The 18,889-nt window shown below is 40.1% G+C and overlaps 1 protein-coding gene and 1 long non-coding RNA gene across 2 annotated transcripts in view; one reads left to right on the forward strand and one right to left on the reverse strand.

The window, feature by feature from the left end:
- The window catches only part of TIMP3 (TIMP metallopeptidase inhibitor 3), a 61,113-nt gene extending 52,352 nt beyond the window's left edge, over positions 1-8,761 (forward strand). The window contains exons 3-5 of the mRNA XM_074271514.1: positions 2,882-2,993; positions 3,562-3,683; positions 4,893-8,761. Of these exons, the coding sequence (XP_074127615.1) occupies positions 2,882-2,993; positions 3,562-3,683; positions 4,893-5,090 (432 nt within the window). The 3' untranslated portion in view covers positions 5,091-8,761. The remainder of the gene's footprint in view (positions 1-2,881; positions 2,994-3,561; positions 3,684-4,892) is intronic.
- LOC141544872 (uncharacterized) overlaps positions 1-18,889 on the reverse strand; it is a 69,328-nt gene that overhangs the window by 4,583 nt on the left and 45,856 nt on the right. The window contains exon 3 of the long non-coding RNA XR_012482828.1: positions 2,258-2,461. This is a non-coding gene — a long non-coding RNA (uncharacterized LOC141544872). The remainder of the gene's footprint in view (positions 1-2,257; positions 2,462-18,889) is intronic.

Here is an 18,889-nt window from a genome sequence, read left to right on the forward strand (position 1 = left end):
ACAATACAGGTTTATTATTTTCCCCCCTAATAACATCTAGTGGAAATGACATATCAGGATTTGGCCACAGTTCCCCAGAAGTAGAAGGGGGTCATTAGGCTGAAGCCCAAAGCTGCAGTTTCCTGGACCTTCTATCAAGACCAAACCTCTCCAGCCCACTTTCTGGCACGGAAACCACAAGTGCAGACAGAGAGGGGAGCATGAAGCTGCTTTTGATGAGACACCCATGAGGTGATGTCTGGTTTGTATTAATTAGCATAAGCAAATTAATAGCTCTTGCCAGAAAAACCAGAATAGAGATGTTGTCCTGTTATAAACAACAGTTCACTGGAGACCACCATGGGCTGTAATGGGAAGGGGATTGAGTAACAGCCCTAGTGCTCTCCTCAGCTCACCACTAACAAGGTTGCTTCAGCCCTTAGGAACTTGGCCCAGTGGCCCCAGTGCCCTCTTGGCTTCCTTCTGCCCCTCAGGGGATGTGAACTGGGGTTCACTAAATAGGTGAAAAATCTTTTCTCGTCTGGACTAGATGGATATTAGGTACAGGGAGAACAACATCCATTTCAGCATCTGCGATCTTTAAAAGGCATTTCATCCCATGGGCTTCCATCTTCAGAATGAAGAGGCTAGACTCCATGACCTCTGAAGTCCCTCTCTGTAATCTAAATTAAATTAAAGATGGGGTTGTCTAGTTTCTGGAGGCCAGGGAGACATTGGGGAGAATTAGTTGGCCTGGGTTTGGAGCACAACTCCAATTGCTTGTTTCTTGGGGGAGTATACACAGGATAACTATATCCTTAAGTCTAGAGGATGGTTTTTTTAACGCTGAGTTTATGAAATCTTCCTCTGGGACATTGAACAGTGAGTCAAGAGTCTCCATGTTCTCCCCTCTGGAGTGTCCAAAAACAAAACAAAAGAAAACAACAAATGGAATCTCTACAATGTAACGCCTTTTCAGATTCAAGGACAACTGAGCTCACTCAGTTCCTTCAATGTCCACATGGAATAAACTTGCCTGGCTGTCCTCTTCCGGGCTTTCTTGAGTTTATCAGAAAAAGAGGGTGACCTACCGTGACTAATGTGGAAATATGTTGGACATGATTGTCCATGTATAATCTATATCACATTGCTTGTCGTCTTGGGGAGGGAGAAAAATTTCAAGCTCAAAATCTTACACAGATGAAAGTTGAAAACGATGTTTACATGTATATGATGAAAACTAAATACTATTAAGTAAAAAGGGAGGATGCCCCAAATGGATCTTGACCATCTAGCTGGTAAGGTCTTCAGATGCTACTCCCCAAATTCTTTATTTTCTATCTCACCTGCCTCTCCATTCTACTGTGTCAGCTCCCAAGAGTTCTGTACTCAATGATTCAGCCCTGAAAAAATCAGCGTGTTCCATGAGACATCGAGTGTTGACAGGAATTTGACAAATCCAGCTGTTCTCTCTTTTGGATTACTGTGGGAACCTGAAAAGCGTGGTGGCTGTGGGCTGATGCTTGTGGCCTAATGAAGTAATCTTTTTTCTAGACTGGATGAATGAATGAAAGATTTAATAAGTCCTTACCGATATAAGGCACTGGATGATGAGTCTGAATTGGAGGACTTGAATAGGAATACGCTTAATGTACCACTGGTCCCCCACTCTGTATCCAAAGACCTCTACTGATGGAGAGCCCAACACCTCCCACCAGCTGATTCCACTTTTGAACAACTCTCATTGTTGATTTGTTTCTTCCTTAAGCTGAAATTTGCCTCTCTGCTACTTCTATCCATTGCTTCAAATTCTGTTTTCTGGAACCAAGCAGAAAAAAAAAAAAACTAATCCCACTTCTATGCATTTGAAGAGAACTTTCCTTTCACGCCAAGTCTTCTCTTTGGCCAGTTAAAAATTACCCTTTTCCTTCAAAGTATTCTTCACAACACATTTTCTTAAGCTGTCTATTCATCATCCGGGCCACCAAGATCCTTCCTAAAGTGGGGTGCCTATTTTCTTTCTCAATCAAAATGCATTTGGATGCTTACTCTTTGCAGGTTTTGAAAAGATAAAAACATTATTTGCAAGGCAGTCACATCATTGTAGGGAATGATGGGGAATAACTAGGTATTATAAATAACTAGAAGGTCCATTAGCTCGAAAGGGGAAGGGTTGGTTATTGGGCCAATCCAAAAATGGTGATAATATACAAACAAAAGGTATTGGCAAAACTCATTTAAATTGTTTTCTAAATGGAACCCAGTGTTTCAGGTGTACCTCAGTGTGCTCCTCTGTAAAATGAGGGGTTGGACAGGTTGGTCTCTGTAGTTGTAGGCATACAATCCCATGGGATCTGGCTGGGATTTCCTCTGTCTTCTCAAGGCAGCTTCAGATTTCAGCAATCTTTTGAACATACCGTTGACTCACCAAGAATGCTGTCTTTTAAAATCCTGGGATATTTTTGTTTCGTGGTGTCAGGCACTGAACAAGGAAAAATGCCTATTTTAATATGGATTGATGCAAGGAAAATTATTTTTCTGGGTCTGAGAAAGAATAGAATGGAGAGAAATGAGAGATTAATTAATGTCTACATGGGGTGGGAAGCCTCCTTTTTCTTTTCCAAGGTGGGAGACCATTGGTGAGGAATACTACAGATGCTCTTGATCAGTTTTGCTAAATTACTCTTTTACTTGTAATTTCAAGGGATGGCTCTTAAGGGGAAAGGGATCTATTGGAAATAAGGGAGACATAAAAAACAAAAGAGGTAATAGGGTTTTTTTTTTTTACCTTTAAAAAGAGTAAAAGAAATGCTTTGTCCTCACTCTACCCTCCCCAAAGACTTCTGTTTTGCTTCAAGTTTTCCTGCCACCTAACAAAGACCCCCTTTTCCTTTCCCCACAGATGTACAGGGGCTTCAGCAAGATGCCCCATGTACAGTACATCCACACGGAAGCTTCAGAGAGCCTCTGTGGGCTGAAGCTGGAAGTCAACAAATACCAATATCTGATAACAGGTAAGGGCCCAGAGTCAGGAGAGATCACTCCGTCTCCCTTGAGTGGTTATAGCCCTTGCAAGGGGAAGAGAAGGAAGGAGAATGACCTACTCAGGAGTATAACAGGGCTATAATTCTACCATTCACCCCCCCCCCAAAGAGCTCCTGACAATGCAGGACAGCAGAGAAGGCAGTGGGCTTGAATAATGTCTTGCAAACTTGGTTGTGTAACGTTCAGCAGATCATTCTCTCTGGACCTCAGTTTACCTCTCTGTAAAAAGATTTCATTTGACTTTCCCAGTTTCTAATACTGTCTGATCCTATAGGAATCACAGGTAGTATTGGTAAGGGACATCGGGGCTACTTTATTCAATGTCCCTCTTTTCAGTGAGGAAATGGGCCCAGAGATAAGTGACTGATTCCCTCTTAGGCAGGGGAACTAGAACAGTTTTTAGTTCTTTATCCCAAAGTGTTGAAGTGTCTGGTACCTAGTAAATGCTTCATAAATGCTTGGTGACTGACTGGGGGCCATCAGCCAGATTACAGGGACCAGAGAGGTGATGCTCCTGTATTCCTTCTCCTCCCCCAGGCCGCGTATACGATGGCAAGATGTACACGGGTCTGTGCAACTTTGTGGAGAGGTGGGACCGGCTCACCCTCTCCCAGCGCAAGGGGCTCAATTATCGCTACCACCTGGGCTGCAACTGCAAGGTAAGATTCAGAGAAAGGGTGACGGAACCACAGAGGGCCTGGATTTGTATCTGAGCTGTCCCTCACTTACCTCGGTGACTTGGGGTAACTTTTGACATCTTGGTTTCTACATGTGGGAAATAAATGGGTTAGATATATTGGATTATTTGCCATCTAAAGGAAGGGGGAGGATATAAACACAAGGTTTTACAAGGGTATTATCCAGTATGTTTTGAAAATAAAAAGCTCTAATAAAAAAAAAAAAGAAAAAGAAATGAGTTAGACTAGACCTCTCTGCTACTCCCTCATCTATCAAGGAAGGGTTTGAACCACCACCCCTGAGATTTTTCCAGCTGATTGCTGAATAATCTTGGGCAAGTTCTTTCTTCTTGAGCCTCAGTTTCCCTTCTCGCACATCAGTGTTTGGGGGAAGGAAGCTGGGCTTTGACACACATTCAGATGGAAATAGAACTCAGCCAAATACAAAGAATCCTGCCTTTCCTTCCATGGATCTTATGCCCACTCAGCAACCCGAGGCAAACAAGGGCCCTTTAGGCTCCTTGGCTGGGGCCTTATCCCAGGATGAGTTTGGGGCTCGCCCTGAAAGCTGAGTCAGAGCCCTGACCATCCCCTGCCAAGGGTAAGGGAGAGGCAGGAACCCAGCTGGAGAGGAAAATCACACTTCTTTTTGTCTCGATTCTGACAAAGTGCTTTTGCACTACCTTGGGGAAAAATGGTAGAAATCTCAGATCCCCATTTTATGGATGAAGAATGAGGTCCAGAAAGATTGTGATACCATAAGGTTAAAGACCCCAAACTGGAAGAAATTTCAGAGGACATCTCCAACCCCCTCATTTGACAAAGCAGGAAACTGAGGCCCAGGGAATAACTTACCCAGTCATCGCCACCAAGGGTCAATCTATGATTCAACAAACATTTGCCAAGAATGAGAGAGACCTCAGAACAATCAGTGTCAGAGCAGAGACTAAAACTCTGGCCTCCTTTTTGGATTTCTTGGTTGTGTTCACACTTTTTGTTTCAGATTTAGGACTAGAATTCAGAGTCGGGACTTCCTCTAGATAACCCAGTGACCCCCTTTGGATGCTGGGCTGTATAAGGTGCTGGCTGAGGAAGACCCGAGTTCAGAACCTACCAGACCACATTTGCGACACTGTTAGGTTCATGGAGGGCCCTTCCTGTGACTCACCTGTCCCGTTTCTGTATTTTCAGATCAAGTCGTGCTATTACCTGCCTTGTTTCGTGACTTCCAAGAATGAGTGTCTCTGGACGGACATGCTCTCTAACTTCGGCTACCCGGGGTACCAGTCGAAGCACTACGCCTGCATCCGGCAGAAGGGGGGCTACTGCAGCTGGTACAGGGGCTGGGCGCCCCCGGACAAGACAATCATCAACGCCACAGACCCCTGAGCTGCCGTCTCTCCCCTTCCCCCTCCCCTCCCTCTTCCGGCTGAGCTTCCTTCGGACACTAACTCTTACCAGATGATGACAATGAAATTAGTGCCTGTTTTCTCGCAGATTTAGCACTTCGAACACTTAAAAGGAAAAATCTATGCCGTCATACTGAGTTTATTTTTAATCACATTTCCCTCCCCCCCTTCTTTTTGGCTTTGACATCACCTGTTTCCACCTGGGGAAATCTATGATGGCTTGCCAGAAATGAACAAGGAGAGCAAACTTCTTTTATCAGTGTCTATATAATCTATATTTTTTTAGGAAAACAAAAATCTAAAAACTATCCCAGTTGGGCATTGTAATCCCTTCTGTCCCTTCCCCTTGCTCCTTCCCTCTTTTTCCCCAGTGCACAAATTATATACAGACAAGGCATTTTCTGAAGGGAGGGGATGATGGGATGGGCCGAGATTAACAAGGAAGCAAATTCCGAGGCACGGGGGGAGATGGGAGTGGATACCCCAAGAGCCTCTCGGAACTCTTGTCTGCATGTATGATGGCCAGCTCGCACGCCGGAGAGCGTGAAGTGAGGGGGAGCACCCCCAGTCTCTTGCAGACATCCCCCCACCTTCTAGACTGCCCTGTTTCATCAGGACAGAGGCAGGAGGAAATGTGCCTGCCTTTTACAGCAGACCAGGTGAAAGGCTCCTAGAAACTCTGTGATCTGTTTGGCAGGGAGCTGACCGTGTACATTCAAGAACTTTATCCCCGAGTCCTTTAGAATGTTGCTTGGAGAACACCATGGCCCAATTAGCTTTCAGCTCAAAGGGGGAGGGGAGGGAATGTATTTAGGTGCACATATACCTATAGCCACACAGAGGTATAAGCTAAGTTTTTACAGGACACAGAATTACATTCAATGCTGTTGACATCCTCTTTCTCCCTGCCTTTTTTGTTTCAAGATGGAAACCCTGACATTCCAAGTTGTTGGCTTTTGATATTAAATTTTTCAACTCCTGAGAACTCCAGGGCAGGAGCCCAGAGCCTTTAAAATCTCTCCTCCCCGGCTTCCGAGGCTAGTGACCTCAATATGGCAGCTGGGGCCACGAGACGGGAGAACAGAATCTGCCTTCCTCACTTAACGGAATGTCCATCCCCTCCTTTGTTTCCAGCAAGGGCTGGATTGTACAGCTTCCCCTTTCCCAGCTTCCCTTTGCTGGACCCATGGTGGGCTTCTTCCCTGTCCCCACAGCCTAGCAAGTGGTGTTAGAGGCTAGAGAGGTTGATTTTTGCTGTTGGCTGAAGGGCTTTTTATTGTCTTTTGATTTTTTTTTAAAGAAAACTATAATATAAATTCTCTTATTAAATAAAATTATTTTAAGTTTTAATGTTGATAAATAGGAGATACTGAGAAAATGGTTGATGTGCATTTTACAGAGTTTTGGGGGTGGTGACATTTAACACAAGTTTTTCTTTTTCTTTTTTTTTTTAAGGTTATAATTATTTATCAAACATGATTTTGAACCTTCAAGTTCATTCCACTTTAGGAAACAGAGCTGCTCTGCTTTCTAGTTTTGTTTTGCATTTTAAATCACCAACAAGATGCTTCTGCCTGTACATACACTTATATCCCATAACCCCATTTGAAATAACCATTGTCTTTCTGACCTGGAGAGCATCAAGGCAAGACAAGGAGACAACAGAGCCTGTCTATGAATAACTGAGGCTAGCTGGCCAGTGGTTCTTGTTACCTCAAACTAGAGTATTTAGCCTTTGTGTAGCCCCCCAGACTAGAAAATGGGGTATCCTGAATCCTAGTTTCCTCGAGACCCGAGTGTCACCTTTTTGGTGGCCATCATGGGTGACCTTCAAGAGTCACCCTCATGGTAATGGAGAACTTCAGTAAGACCTAAAAGAAACAAAAAAGCAAATGCTGGATGGCTTCTAGGGAAGATAGAGGCGATACTAGGGAGGATCCCACCTCTCTCTGCCAGCTTCAGACCAGGGCAGCGACAATGGGGTCTTGACAAAAGAAAAGAAAAGAAAAAAAAAGTCTCTTGTGTGATGTCCAAGGGTGATTACCAAGCTTGCTATAAGCTACAGCTTTGTTGACTATATCTGTTCACTTAATGTTTAATTCAAGGTCATTTATGTAGCTGAGACATCTCAGTACTTCAAATTATTGTTAATTTTTTTGTTTTGTTTTGCTAAGTTCTGTGTTGTATGTAGGTTATAATATCTGCACATTTTTTTTCAAAGCAAAACTAGACACTTCCCCTCCCCCCACATTCCACCAAATTTTATTAATATTTTGAAAAATAAAACATTTAAAGTGTAGAAAGCCAGACTGGCAAAAAAATGTGGAGGATCAGAGAGCAAATAACTCTTTGCTTCCATGGAGAGAAGGGACATTTGATTTGGGCATGCCCTTGGGAGGCAAGAATTTTTCTGGTGGAAGAGAGTAGAGAGAGCAATCCAGGCCAAAAAAGAAAACAAAAAGTTAAAAAAAGAGTTGCATGACTGATGAAAAAGTGGAATCTTGTCCTACAGATGTAAAAATAAATCTGGAGGAAGGTGGCTCTGGATTGAGCTTTTTTCCTCCCATGAGCATCAGAAGCTTGTTGGCTCTCCTGGCCTTCTCTTTCACTCTTAACCTACCCAGTAGCAATACCCAGAATCCTGCAGATCAGGAATTTGATTTCAGATGCAGTCATCTTACCTGGCCAGGTGATGTCCCTTTTCCCTCATCTCTGACACCACACCACGATCATGGCGGTACTGGAGATAATCAGTGCCAGATCCCCATAGCTTCAGCTTGTTCACTTTCCCCATTCTTGGGAAAGGACCAATTGGACCAGGGGAGGGGAGCTAGAAGCCAACAGCCAATTGGAAACATACTTCCCAACAGACACCAGAGTCTTGCCTCTTTGGAATGATTTGCCATCCCTCCGTTCTCTCCACCTCATTTACGGACACCATCAGCTCTGGCAGGGGTGAAAAGTGGAGTCAGGGAGGGCAGTGCCTGAGAGTCTGCTTCTGGCTACTTCTTGAAAAAAGAAAAGGTCATCTGGGTAGCTGAGAGGGAGACAGGGGTCAACCTGTGCAGGACGTTGGCCCAAGGAAAGACAGAGCCATGGAGGAGTTGAGCAGACCTAGAATGGAGAGCTGGAAAGAACCTTCAAGGTCATCTTGTCCAATCCTCTCTTTTTGCAGAAGAGGAAAGTTTAGTGATTGCCCCAAAGTGACAAAGCAGGGATTCTAACCCAGGTCCTCTGATGCTAGATCCAGCCCTATTTCTGCTACACAGAAGCTTCTCAATTAGATCCCCCTCTCCCGCCTCGGTCAAGAGAGAAAGCATGAGATAGAGGGAGTAGATTCTCTGGCACTGATCAAGCCCTCCGAATGAGCTCGTGGCACCCACGGGCATCTAAACTGTCTCCAGCCCTTCGGTGTAGCCAGTCTGCCGTCCTCATGTTATGGGAGGGAAAACCACCAGGAGAAAACCTTGTCTGGAAGGAATGTATTTGTCGCTAAATTTTGTAGCACTGTTTACAGTTTTCCTCCATGTTATTTATGAATTTTATATTCCGTGAATGTATATTGTCTTGTAAGGTCATGTGGCATAATGTTCACTTTTTATAGTGTGTCCTTTATTCTAAATAGTAAAGTGGTTTTATCTCTATCACAAACATGAGCTGGTCTCCTCTCTGTGGTGTGTGTGTGTGTGTGTGTGTGGATGTCTGTGTCCTTCGCTCTGGAATTCTTTCCCACTCTTCGGGAACCGTGGGGAATTATATTGCAGAGCAGCAAACTCCCTGGGATGGTCTGAACCTCCTCTCATCCGTACTGAGTCAGACAATCTGGAAAATCACAAGCATCCTTAAGAAGGGGGGATCATGGTGAAGGTTATTCCATAAAACCCTGGCTGCATGGCTCAGTTGTAAACATCATCATATAAATCTGTCAAAGACCTGTAATCTTATCCTTCCAAATGGAAAGTCCCTCAACTGATACGGCTCACAGCCCATCTGTAATTTCCAATCTTAGTAAACTGCCTGGGACTCGGCACACACCCAGGATCACACACGACTAAGAGGGGTCCAAGGTGGGACTTGAGTGGAAGGAATTCTGGACCTCGATAAAGTGCCAGCTCAGACACTTAGTCCATGAAATCCAACATCTGTCCTTCCTACCCTCCGCGGCTGCCCTGTGTTTGAGCACGACGCTCCTTCGTTGGCTTTCATTTGCAATAGGTGGAGGACAAACTGGGTGTTTGTCCAGTTAGTTCTAAGTCCACTTAGTTCAAGCATTCTCTCAATTGTGCTACTTCTTGTGACTGCAACCAAACCAAGATATTCTAGTTCAACACTAAAGTTTGCACCTAGACCATTACTTCCTATAAAATAGTGCCGATTGGTGATTTTGAAGTTATGTACGCTCAGAGAACCCAGATCCTCAGCTGTGACATCTTCCCACATTAGGAAGCAAAATACTCCCCATCCACCCAAAGCTGACCATAAAAAAGCACATCCCTATAATATTAAAAATGTATACAAACAGATAAAAAAAAGAGATCTGGAATAAACAGATATCGCTTCAATAAGTAATAATGAAAGCTGATCACATGCCATTGGATTTGTTAAGTATGAATGAAAGTGACTTACCTCCAGATGGAACTTATAAAAGAGCTGAGATACAGGAAAGGAATTCAAAGGTCCTTCATGGTCGATACCCACGTGAACTCAAGCACCAGTATTTCAACAAACACCAAATGGCTGGATTTGCTTGTATATACAGAGGAATTTATTATAGCAATTCAAGATCAAACTAGTGCCACCAGAAACTACTAATGGGTTGTTCTTATGGAACTCTGACTCGTAATCAATGCAGTTTATGACAGGAAAAGGGGAAGATGGTTGAACCCATTATTTGGTGACTGTGTAAACTTAGCACCTACTGAAAAACCAGGTACAACATGATCTGGTGGCTGAAATTATATATCAGACCCCCCCTCCCTCTCTCTCTCTCTCTCTCTCTTTATGTTAATATACATATATATAGTCATATATTATAACATATACAGGCACACTTATATACATATATGTGTATTTATATATATAAAATATAAAATTATATATCAGAGATTGCTCTTTTTCTCTTTTAATCTTATATATAGTTATATTTTATAACATATATGGGCACACTTATATACATATATAGTGTATTTATATAAATATAAAATATAAAAGAATATATCAGAGCTCACTCTTTCTCTTTTTGTGTTTTATATGTATGTACATGTGTATATATATATATATGTATATATATATATATATATATATAGTTACATAGTATAACATATATACAGGCACACTTATATGTGTATACATGTGTATATATATATATAAAATTATATATCAGACTGATGATAAATCTCTATACTACAAATACAGACTTCAAAATATGCTGGAACATTCAATCAAGAAATGTCTTGACTCAGACCATTAACAGAGACCAAACTGTTACTTACAATCACCCCAACATAAAATTGTTTTATAAAAACTCAAGAACACCATTTTAAAAGATGTTGCCTGTCTCAAATAGCCCTACCAAGTTGAATGAAAAGAATAGCTTTTCTAATATAGAGATCTGGTCAAAGGGATTGCAATCATACAGAGACAAGTTGAGGTACATATCATTCTCATCGTGATAAAGGTGCTTTCAGTGAACCTGCAGAGGAGGTCCTTAGATGGAATACTTTTATTCAACTACAAAAATAATATTTATATACCTGTGCAATAGTCCACAGAAGAGGAAGGAATAATGTTTTGTGACAAGGACTCTCAGATTTGCAACAAAAAATGCATAACAAATAACCTTACAGGCAGTTGGGTGATGAAAATGGATAGAACAGTGGACTTTGAATCAGGAAGACGCATCTCTTCATGAGTTCAAATTCAGCCTCAGACATTTATTAGCTGTGTGACCCTGGGTGAGTCACTTAACCCTGTTTGCCTCAGTTGCCTCATTTGTAAAATGAGCTGGAGAAGGAAATGGGAAATCATTCTAGTACCTCTGCAAAGAAAGCCCCAAATGGGGTCATAGAGAGTCAGACATGACTAAAACAATGGAACAACAACAAAATAGTTCATAGAACAGTAAGAATAAGAGTAAAGTAATTTGCCAAGAGCTTTCTATGTAAAGTCCATTGGCAAAAGATGAGAATGAGAATAATAAGAACATAATGACAACAATAGTGACCACAATAAAATAATGCAGTTTGGAAGCTTTGCCTCTGGCATACCACTTGGACCACACTGTGTAAAAGTCAACTCTATGAGTTACAGAGGAGGTGCCCATCTCCACTGGAAGAAGGAATTCCTTCCTCTGAAAACTCTCTAATGAATTCCTCTTGGTTTCCATTCAAAACCATAATAGTTAATTGCATTTTTTTCCTTTTTTTGAGAGGCAATCAGAGGTTAATGACTTGCCCAGGATCACACAGCTAGTAAATGTTGTGTCTAAGGTCACATTTGAACTCAAGTCTTCCTGACTCCAGGGCTAGTGTTCTATCCATTGCACTGTCTAGCTGCCCCTTTGATTGCATTTCTCTCTTTTTCTTTTTTTTAATAATAGCTCTTTATACTTAAAATATATGCAAGGTAGTTTTCTACATTCACCCTTGCAAAACCTTGTGTTCCGAATTTTTCTCCTTCCCTTCTCCCCATCCCCTCCCTTAGCAAGTAATCCAATGTAGATCAAGCATGTGCAATTCTTCTAAATATATTTCCACATTTATCATGCTACACAAGAAAAATCACATCAAAAAGGGGGGGAAATGAGAAAAAAAGCAAGCAAATAACAACTAAAGTGAAAATACTATGTTGTGATCCACATTTAAATCCCACAATTCTCTCTAAACGCAGATGCCTCTTTCCATTTGATTGCATTTCTAAAGCACCTTAATGGTTGCAAATAGGTATTATCTCACTGGTTTCTCATAGATAATGTCCTTCCAATTCCTATTACATAGATAAGGATGGAAGAGATTTCTCAAAGTCTCATAGAAAATTTCCCAAAGTTACACAATAATGCTCTGACAAAGGATTTGAACTTGGGTCTTCCTGGCTCTATGGATAGCATTCAAAAGACTTTGTCCTTCAACTTCTCTGGGAAGAAAGTTAGGTCAATCCATATATAAGAATAATAGAAACCAGCTCTACATCCCAAATAATATGCATTCTATTGGTAACTTTTTACAGTTTCATCCAGCTAGAGAACTAAGATCTCTCTTCATGATATAGAGCATCCCCAGTGACTTGAGCTCATACATAATAAACTGTGAGACTCTGCCAGACTTGGTCCCAAGTTCTCAGTCCTGGGTACTATTCCTGAGTCCTTTTTAGAGCATCACTGGTATCCAGTGGGGAAGAAAGAACCAACGTTTTACTTTTGCTTTCCAGCAAGATAATTGTATATTTTAAACATCAAAGGAGGAACAGATCTCCTCACCACTCCTTACAGATCTTTACCCACTTTCACTTCTATGCTTGGCTTTGGATTCACACAGACAAGGACTCTCTTTGCCCCGTTGAGAACTCAGATACAAAGAAATGGCTGCCTGCATTTACCACTTGACCTGCCCCATGGCATTTAACCCAAAGAGATCATTATTTTCTGGGAAAAAAAATGAGAACTCTCCTCACATGATTTCCCAACACCTCTTTAGCTTTCAGTGGGTCAGAGGGTCAGAAGGAGCAAGAGAATGCTTTCTCATGCATACCCATCAGACCTCCTCCCCTGTCCCCCTTCATTCCATGTACAAAATGTGCTATTTGTATTTGCTAGGTAAATTCATTGAGTTCCCAAAGAGCCCTGTAGACTCCTGAACCAAAAGACAATTCGGGCAAAGCAATTGCTTGAGATTGAGAGAAAATGCTTATTCCACAATTGGAAATTACCCTGGGTCCAGTGAATTAAAAATCTTAATTAAGTGGGAAAATTCAAAGAGAAAGAACTTGGTAGGGGTTCTGAATATGAAGGACATCATAAAGTCTTAAACCCAGAAATACAAAAGATCTCAAAGACCTACTATGACCCCTTTATTTTACAGATGAGAAAAATGAGACTTTGGAGTTTAAATGATTTAAATTAAATAACTAAGAGTAGTAAGGTAGTAAGCCTAAGAGGCAGGCTTTGAATCCAGGCCCTCTTATTTCAGTTTTTTTTTTAACTCAATTGTGATCTTAAATAAGCTCAGTCTCTCTTCAGGTATCCTTCAGGCTTCCTCTAATGATAAAATCCAACCACATCCACTAGAATCTAAAGATTTTTGTAGTCTATTTCCTTCTCTCATTTCCATTTATCCCCACGAATGGTTCGTCACCAAAAACGTTCCCTTTGAGCCAGAATAATATTTTATTTATTTACTATTTGTTTGATCATTTTATGTAAATATTTTTAATTTTTTAAAAAATTGTTTTGAATTATCTTTTCCCCTGTAGTCTCTTTCCAGCTCATTAAAAAATATCAAGCAATATTATGTCAATTATACATGTGAAATCATGCAACATATCAACACAGTCTTTTTGCTCTTCTCTAAAGTTGGATTAATTCCCAGCTCCCAAGACTCTGCTCATAGGATCACAGATTTAGAGCTGGAAAGTATCTTAGCAAACTCATCTATCCTTAACACTGAGACAGGAGGAAACTGAGAAGTGAAGGACACAAGTAGTGAACTCTAAAGGTAGAATCAAACCCCTAGATTTTAGTCTCCAAATTTAGGGCTTTTCTTTCAATTCAGGAATATACAAGACCTTCATTGAAATCGAAATAGAACATCGTGGGTTTTTTTTTCCCGTATAGAAATGGGTTGATTCCCTTAATATATTCTCTTGTTCTTGCTCCTTATCCCTAATTTATCTTTATTCTCCTTCCATCCCTCTCTTCAATGAGGTCCTTTCATCAAGATCATAACAACAGTATTGATTCTCTCTAAATCAGAAGGGAATTTTAGAATTCTTTAAAAAAATTACATTATAACAACATAAATGTCAACAGGAACTTCAAGAAAAAAAGTCTGGTTAGCCTTTTCATTTAAAAAATAGGGAACCTGAGTCACAGGGAACTTAAGTGACTTCCCTAATGTCATACAAGAAATATATTTTTTTTAAGAAATATTTTTTAATGGTTGCCTTTTTTTTTTAATCAGCTCAGCAGGGGGCAGCTAGGTGGCACAGTGGAGAGCACCAGCCTTGAATTCAGGAGGACCCGAATTCAAATCTGATCTCAGACACTTAACTCTTCCTAGCTGTGTGACCCTGGGCAAGTCACTTAACCCCGGCCTCCAAAAAAAAAAAAAAAAAAAATCAGCTCAGCATCTCAATCATTTGTCTCAATCATAAACACTATAAATGAAAAAGTTGAAAATTAAATAAATTTGTTTTGCATAAAAGATTTTTAGAGACCATTTAGTCCAATTCCTTCATTTTAAACATGAGGCAACTGATCTGTGGAGAAGTGAAATAAATGCTCGAGATTCCCCACTGGTTTGGTGGATTAGTGACTGACTGGGTAAATGCCAGAAAGGAACAGTTAAACTTTTTTTGTCTCAGAACACTTAAAAGTTTTTGTTTGTTAGTTATTTCTATCAATATTTACCATATCAGAAATTATAATATCTTATTATTATTCTGAAAATACTTTTGAACTCGCAGACTCCCTGAAAGAATCTCAGGGGGACCCAGTGTTTCCGGGACTATACTCCGAGAACCAGTCATCGAGTACAGAATGACGGAGTGAATGACTTGGAGGGGAAATTAGTCTCACTATAGAACACATACTGTCCCTCATGTATCACTTTCCATTATGTTTGTCTAAAGTATTTATTACATGTCCTTATGATAAACTTCAGACATTTTTCCAATTACATGTAAAAAAAATAATTAGTTTTTTAAAATTTTGAGTTCCAAATTCTTTCCTTTCCTCCTCTCCCCCTTCATTAAAGTGGCAAGCAATTTGATATAGGATATATAAATATTTAGAGGATATATGTGTGTATACATATATATGTACATATACATATTATATATACATATATATGAAAAAGAGAGGACATATATATATACATATATAATATTATATATATATATGACACACAAATTCCAAGAAAAATATATTTATATATATGTATATATATAAATATAAGACACAAGGTTATATAAAATATATATAAATATATTTTTTCTTGGAATTTATGGGTGTGTCTGTGTGTATCCTACCCACAAATAGACACATCAATTACAAGAAAAATAAAGTAAAAAAAAACCCGAATGTTTCAATCTTCATTCAGACTTTTTCAGTTCTTTCTTTGGATAGCATTTTTCATCATTAAGTCTTTTGGAATCATCTTAGACTATTGTATTGATCAGAAAAGCTAAGTCATTCACAGTTGAACATTGTACGATATTTATTGATGATATACACTTGATTTTGATTTTCAAATTGTGATTTTGATTTTCTTCTCAAATTGGAGATCAGAGAACTCTCTGTAGCTACAGTATTTTACTGCTACTTTTATACTTGCTCCTTTTCTTTCCTGTTGTTGGGATAATTCATATATGTATCATTAGAGTTCTGTTCTTAAGAACCTGTGTGGACTCTGTGGTAGTTATGTAAGTTAATGGCAACAGCAGCAATGTCAGGAGCTCTCTAGCGTGTGGGAATTCAGGAAAACGTGGATGGCAAGATTCAGTTATCTGGGTCCAGTCTGAAAATTTTGTTATAGGAGATTGAATTGGAATTTTGGTCTAGTCATTACTTGAGATTTCTGAGTTCTCAACCTCATGTCCTGCTAGCTACCCTGGATATGACTTGTGTGGGCAGTGGTTATTTCCTTGGTCCTGGGGATCTGAAACTCCAGCCATCAACCTAGACTTCTATTGGACTTATCACCAACACCTGGTCCTTTAAATTCCGAGACTTGTTTCCCTGGCATTGAGTTCAGTTTACTCATACCACAAGCCTGCTTCCAACCTCCCTCCCAGCCTGCACTAAGGACTTTTAACTTCAAATATCTCCCCTTCCCCCAGTGTAGGAAAAAAAAATCACGATTTTTCATTTTCCATTTTTCTGGAAATTTTCTTCTTTTTTTGGCATCTTAGAAATTACACTTAGTGAATGCTTCCTAATTGATTGATCACATGGATCTTTTCTCTGGACAGTTTTAAAACCACTTTTCCTAAGGTCTTAATACACATCTGATCATGTTTCAGCATTATTTTCATTAGCAATCATGAACTCTAAGATGGCAAAGTCCCCTTCTCCCTGGGTTCCTGTCAACTTCATTTTGTCAACTAGTTCCTGTTCTTCATGTCCAGACTGGAAATAACCTCTAACATTCCTCTATCCTCTCATAACTCTATGTAATTATAGATATTGTGGGACAAATCATGAGCATAAAACTATAGGTAAAGAAAGGTAGGGATAATTTAGTTGATTTACTGAATTTACTATATTAGTTGATTTACTATATTTATTAGTTGATTTTCTATATTAGTTGATTTACTATATTTATTAGTTGATTTTCTATATTAGTTGATTTACTATATTTATTAGTTGATTTTCTATATTAGTTGATTTACTGAATCAAAGTAAATATTAAGATACCAGGTTAGAATAAATCTCAATCAACTAGTCTTTATACTACGTGTTCTTACTCTTTCTTCTTTTTTTTTTTTTTAAGATTATACAGTCTGGTGAACCCTATGGAGTCCCTTCACAGAATAATGTTTTTAATTACTTAAAATAAAATCTATAGGATTACAAAGAAACCCCAAAATGAGTGAAAATAAAGATGTAAAAGTTTTCCCCTCCATAGAACTGTTCTTGGATCCCTTGAGGGTCCATGGAGCCCAGATTAAAAATCCCTGATTTAAGTTTTAGTGTGAAAAGTTCTGGAAAGAAATGGAGTGACTGTTGTGCAGGAATTGGGTTCAGATTGGCTGAGGATACGTGGTGATAGCTTACAAGTTGTCTGTAAAATATCAAGCTAGATTGGAATAGGAGCAATTCCAGAGATAGAAATGCATAATTCTAGGAAAACACTCGAAGAGAAACCGATTGGGAGTGGGGAAAGAGAAAGGGGTAGAAGGTCTTGTTCCTTCCCCTCAATTTGGGTAGAGGAAGACCTTACAAACAAAAGTATTTTGGATTTCCCATCTAACTAGCAATATCCTAGAGGCATCCCTGGATCAGCTGATGACAGACTCTGCTTAAGAAGTCAAGAATAAAGTTATAATTATAAAATTAATTTTTAAAATGTAAAAAGAGAGAGAGAGAGAGAGAGAGAAGAGAGAGAGAGAGAGAGAGAGAGAGAGAGAGAGAGAGAGAGAGAGAGAGAGAGAGAGAAGTCAAGGATAATTGTACACAGATTCATGGCTCCACAAGGAATACAGAGAAAAAGTTATACCGTGTTCAAGAGAACTTCCTGAACATCCACAAAGGGGAGCAGAGGACTTCCAGGAATTGGGAGTTAACTCTTTTGCCAAACTTACTCCCTAAGCCTGAGTCTATTTTCCCTTGCTCTTTATTTACTCTAAGGGAATGTCATATACTTTTTTTTATGAGGGTGGGGAGATGCTTTATATCAACTGTTCTTATTGTACTACTTCAGGAAACAGCCCTTTCTAAAAAGTTATTTAAGGCTGACTGATTAAAGTAGTTCTCAGTTTATAATCTTGGGGGAAAAGCACACTTATGGGGGCTCATGATCTATAACATAAGAAAGACACTCCCCTTTAGCCCTTCAGGGGCACATAGTAATTGTGTTCTGGGGTGGAGGGTGGGGGTGAATACCTTCAGACCTGACTTAGATTTAGAGGGGCACTAGTTGGTGTAGTGATAGAGCACCAGCTCTGAAGTCAGGAGGACCTGAGTTCAAATCTGTCCTCAGACACTTAACACTTCCTAACTGTGTGACCCTGGGCAAGTCACTTAACCCCAATTGCCTTAGCAAAAAAAAGAAACAGATTTAGAGCTGAACTGCATCTTAGAGGTTGTATAGTTCAACTCCTTCAGTTTAGAAATGAGAAAAATGAGGCACAGGGAGATTCAATAATTTGCCTAAAATCACTCAAGAAGCAAGTATCTATGAGAACATTTGAACCCAGATCCTCCGATTACAAACCTAGAACTCTTTCAATGGTCCCATTCAATTCCCAGAAACAGATCTGTGAAGAGGTTCCCAAATAGCCTACGGGCAGGGATGAGCCCTGCTCTCCAATCCCAGCATCACAAAGGAGCTTCTGTACATTTATGATGCCCAACTAGGGAATACTGAAGGGAAATTTGGTCATACCATCCACAGGCCAAAACAGACCTGTTTTTAATAGACTGCAAACTTGATGTGTCCCAACAGGGGAAAAAAACAGCAGCAGAAGAGCTAACAGATCCACATGTGGAATTGGAGGAAGTCTAGGGTCCACAAAGAGGGGGAAGGGGAGGGTCCTGCTGTATTCAAACCTGCTCAGACTCCATCTGGGGCACTGAGTTCAGTTCTGAGTGCCATACTTTAGGAAGGGCATTGAAGTGCTAGGGAATGTCCAGAGAAGGGTGCCGAGCACAATTTACCTTATATGATAATGAAATAATAATGAGGAGGAGAAAGAAAATGGGAGCTAGGGCACTTGGCAAATAATATCTGATTTGATCCTTAAAACACTCCCTGGCAAATAGGTACACAACCTCACTTTACAGGTGGGAAAATAAAGGTAGAAAAGTTAAGTGACTTGTCTAAGGTCACAGAGCCAGTAAATATC

Source organism: Sminthopsis crassicaudata, chromosome 5 (assembly GCF_048593235.1).
Source record: "Sminthopsis crassicaudata isolate SCR6 chromosome 5, ASM4859323v1, whole genome shotgun sequence".
Lineage (NCBI taxonomy): Eukaryota > Metazoa > Chordata > Mammalia > Dasyuromorphia > Dasyuridae > Sminthopsis > Sminthopsis crassicaudata.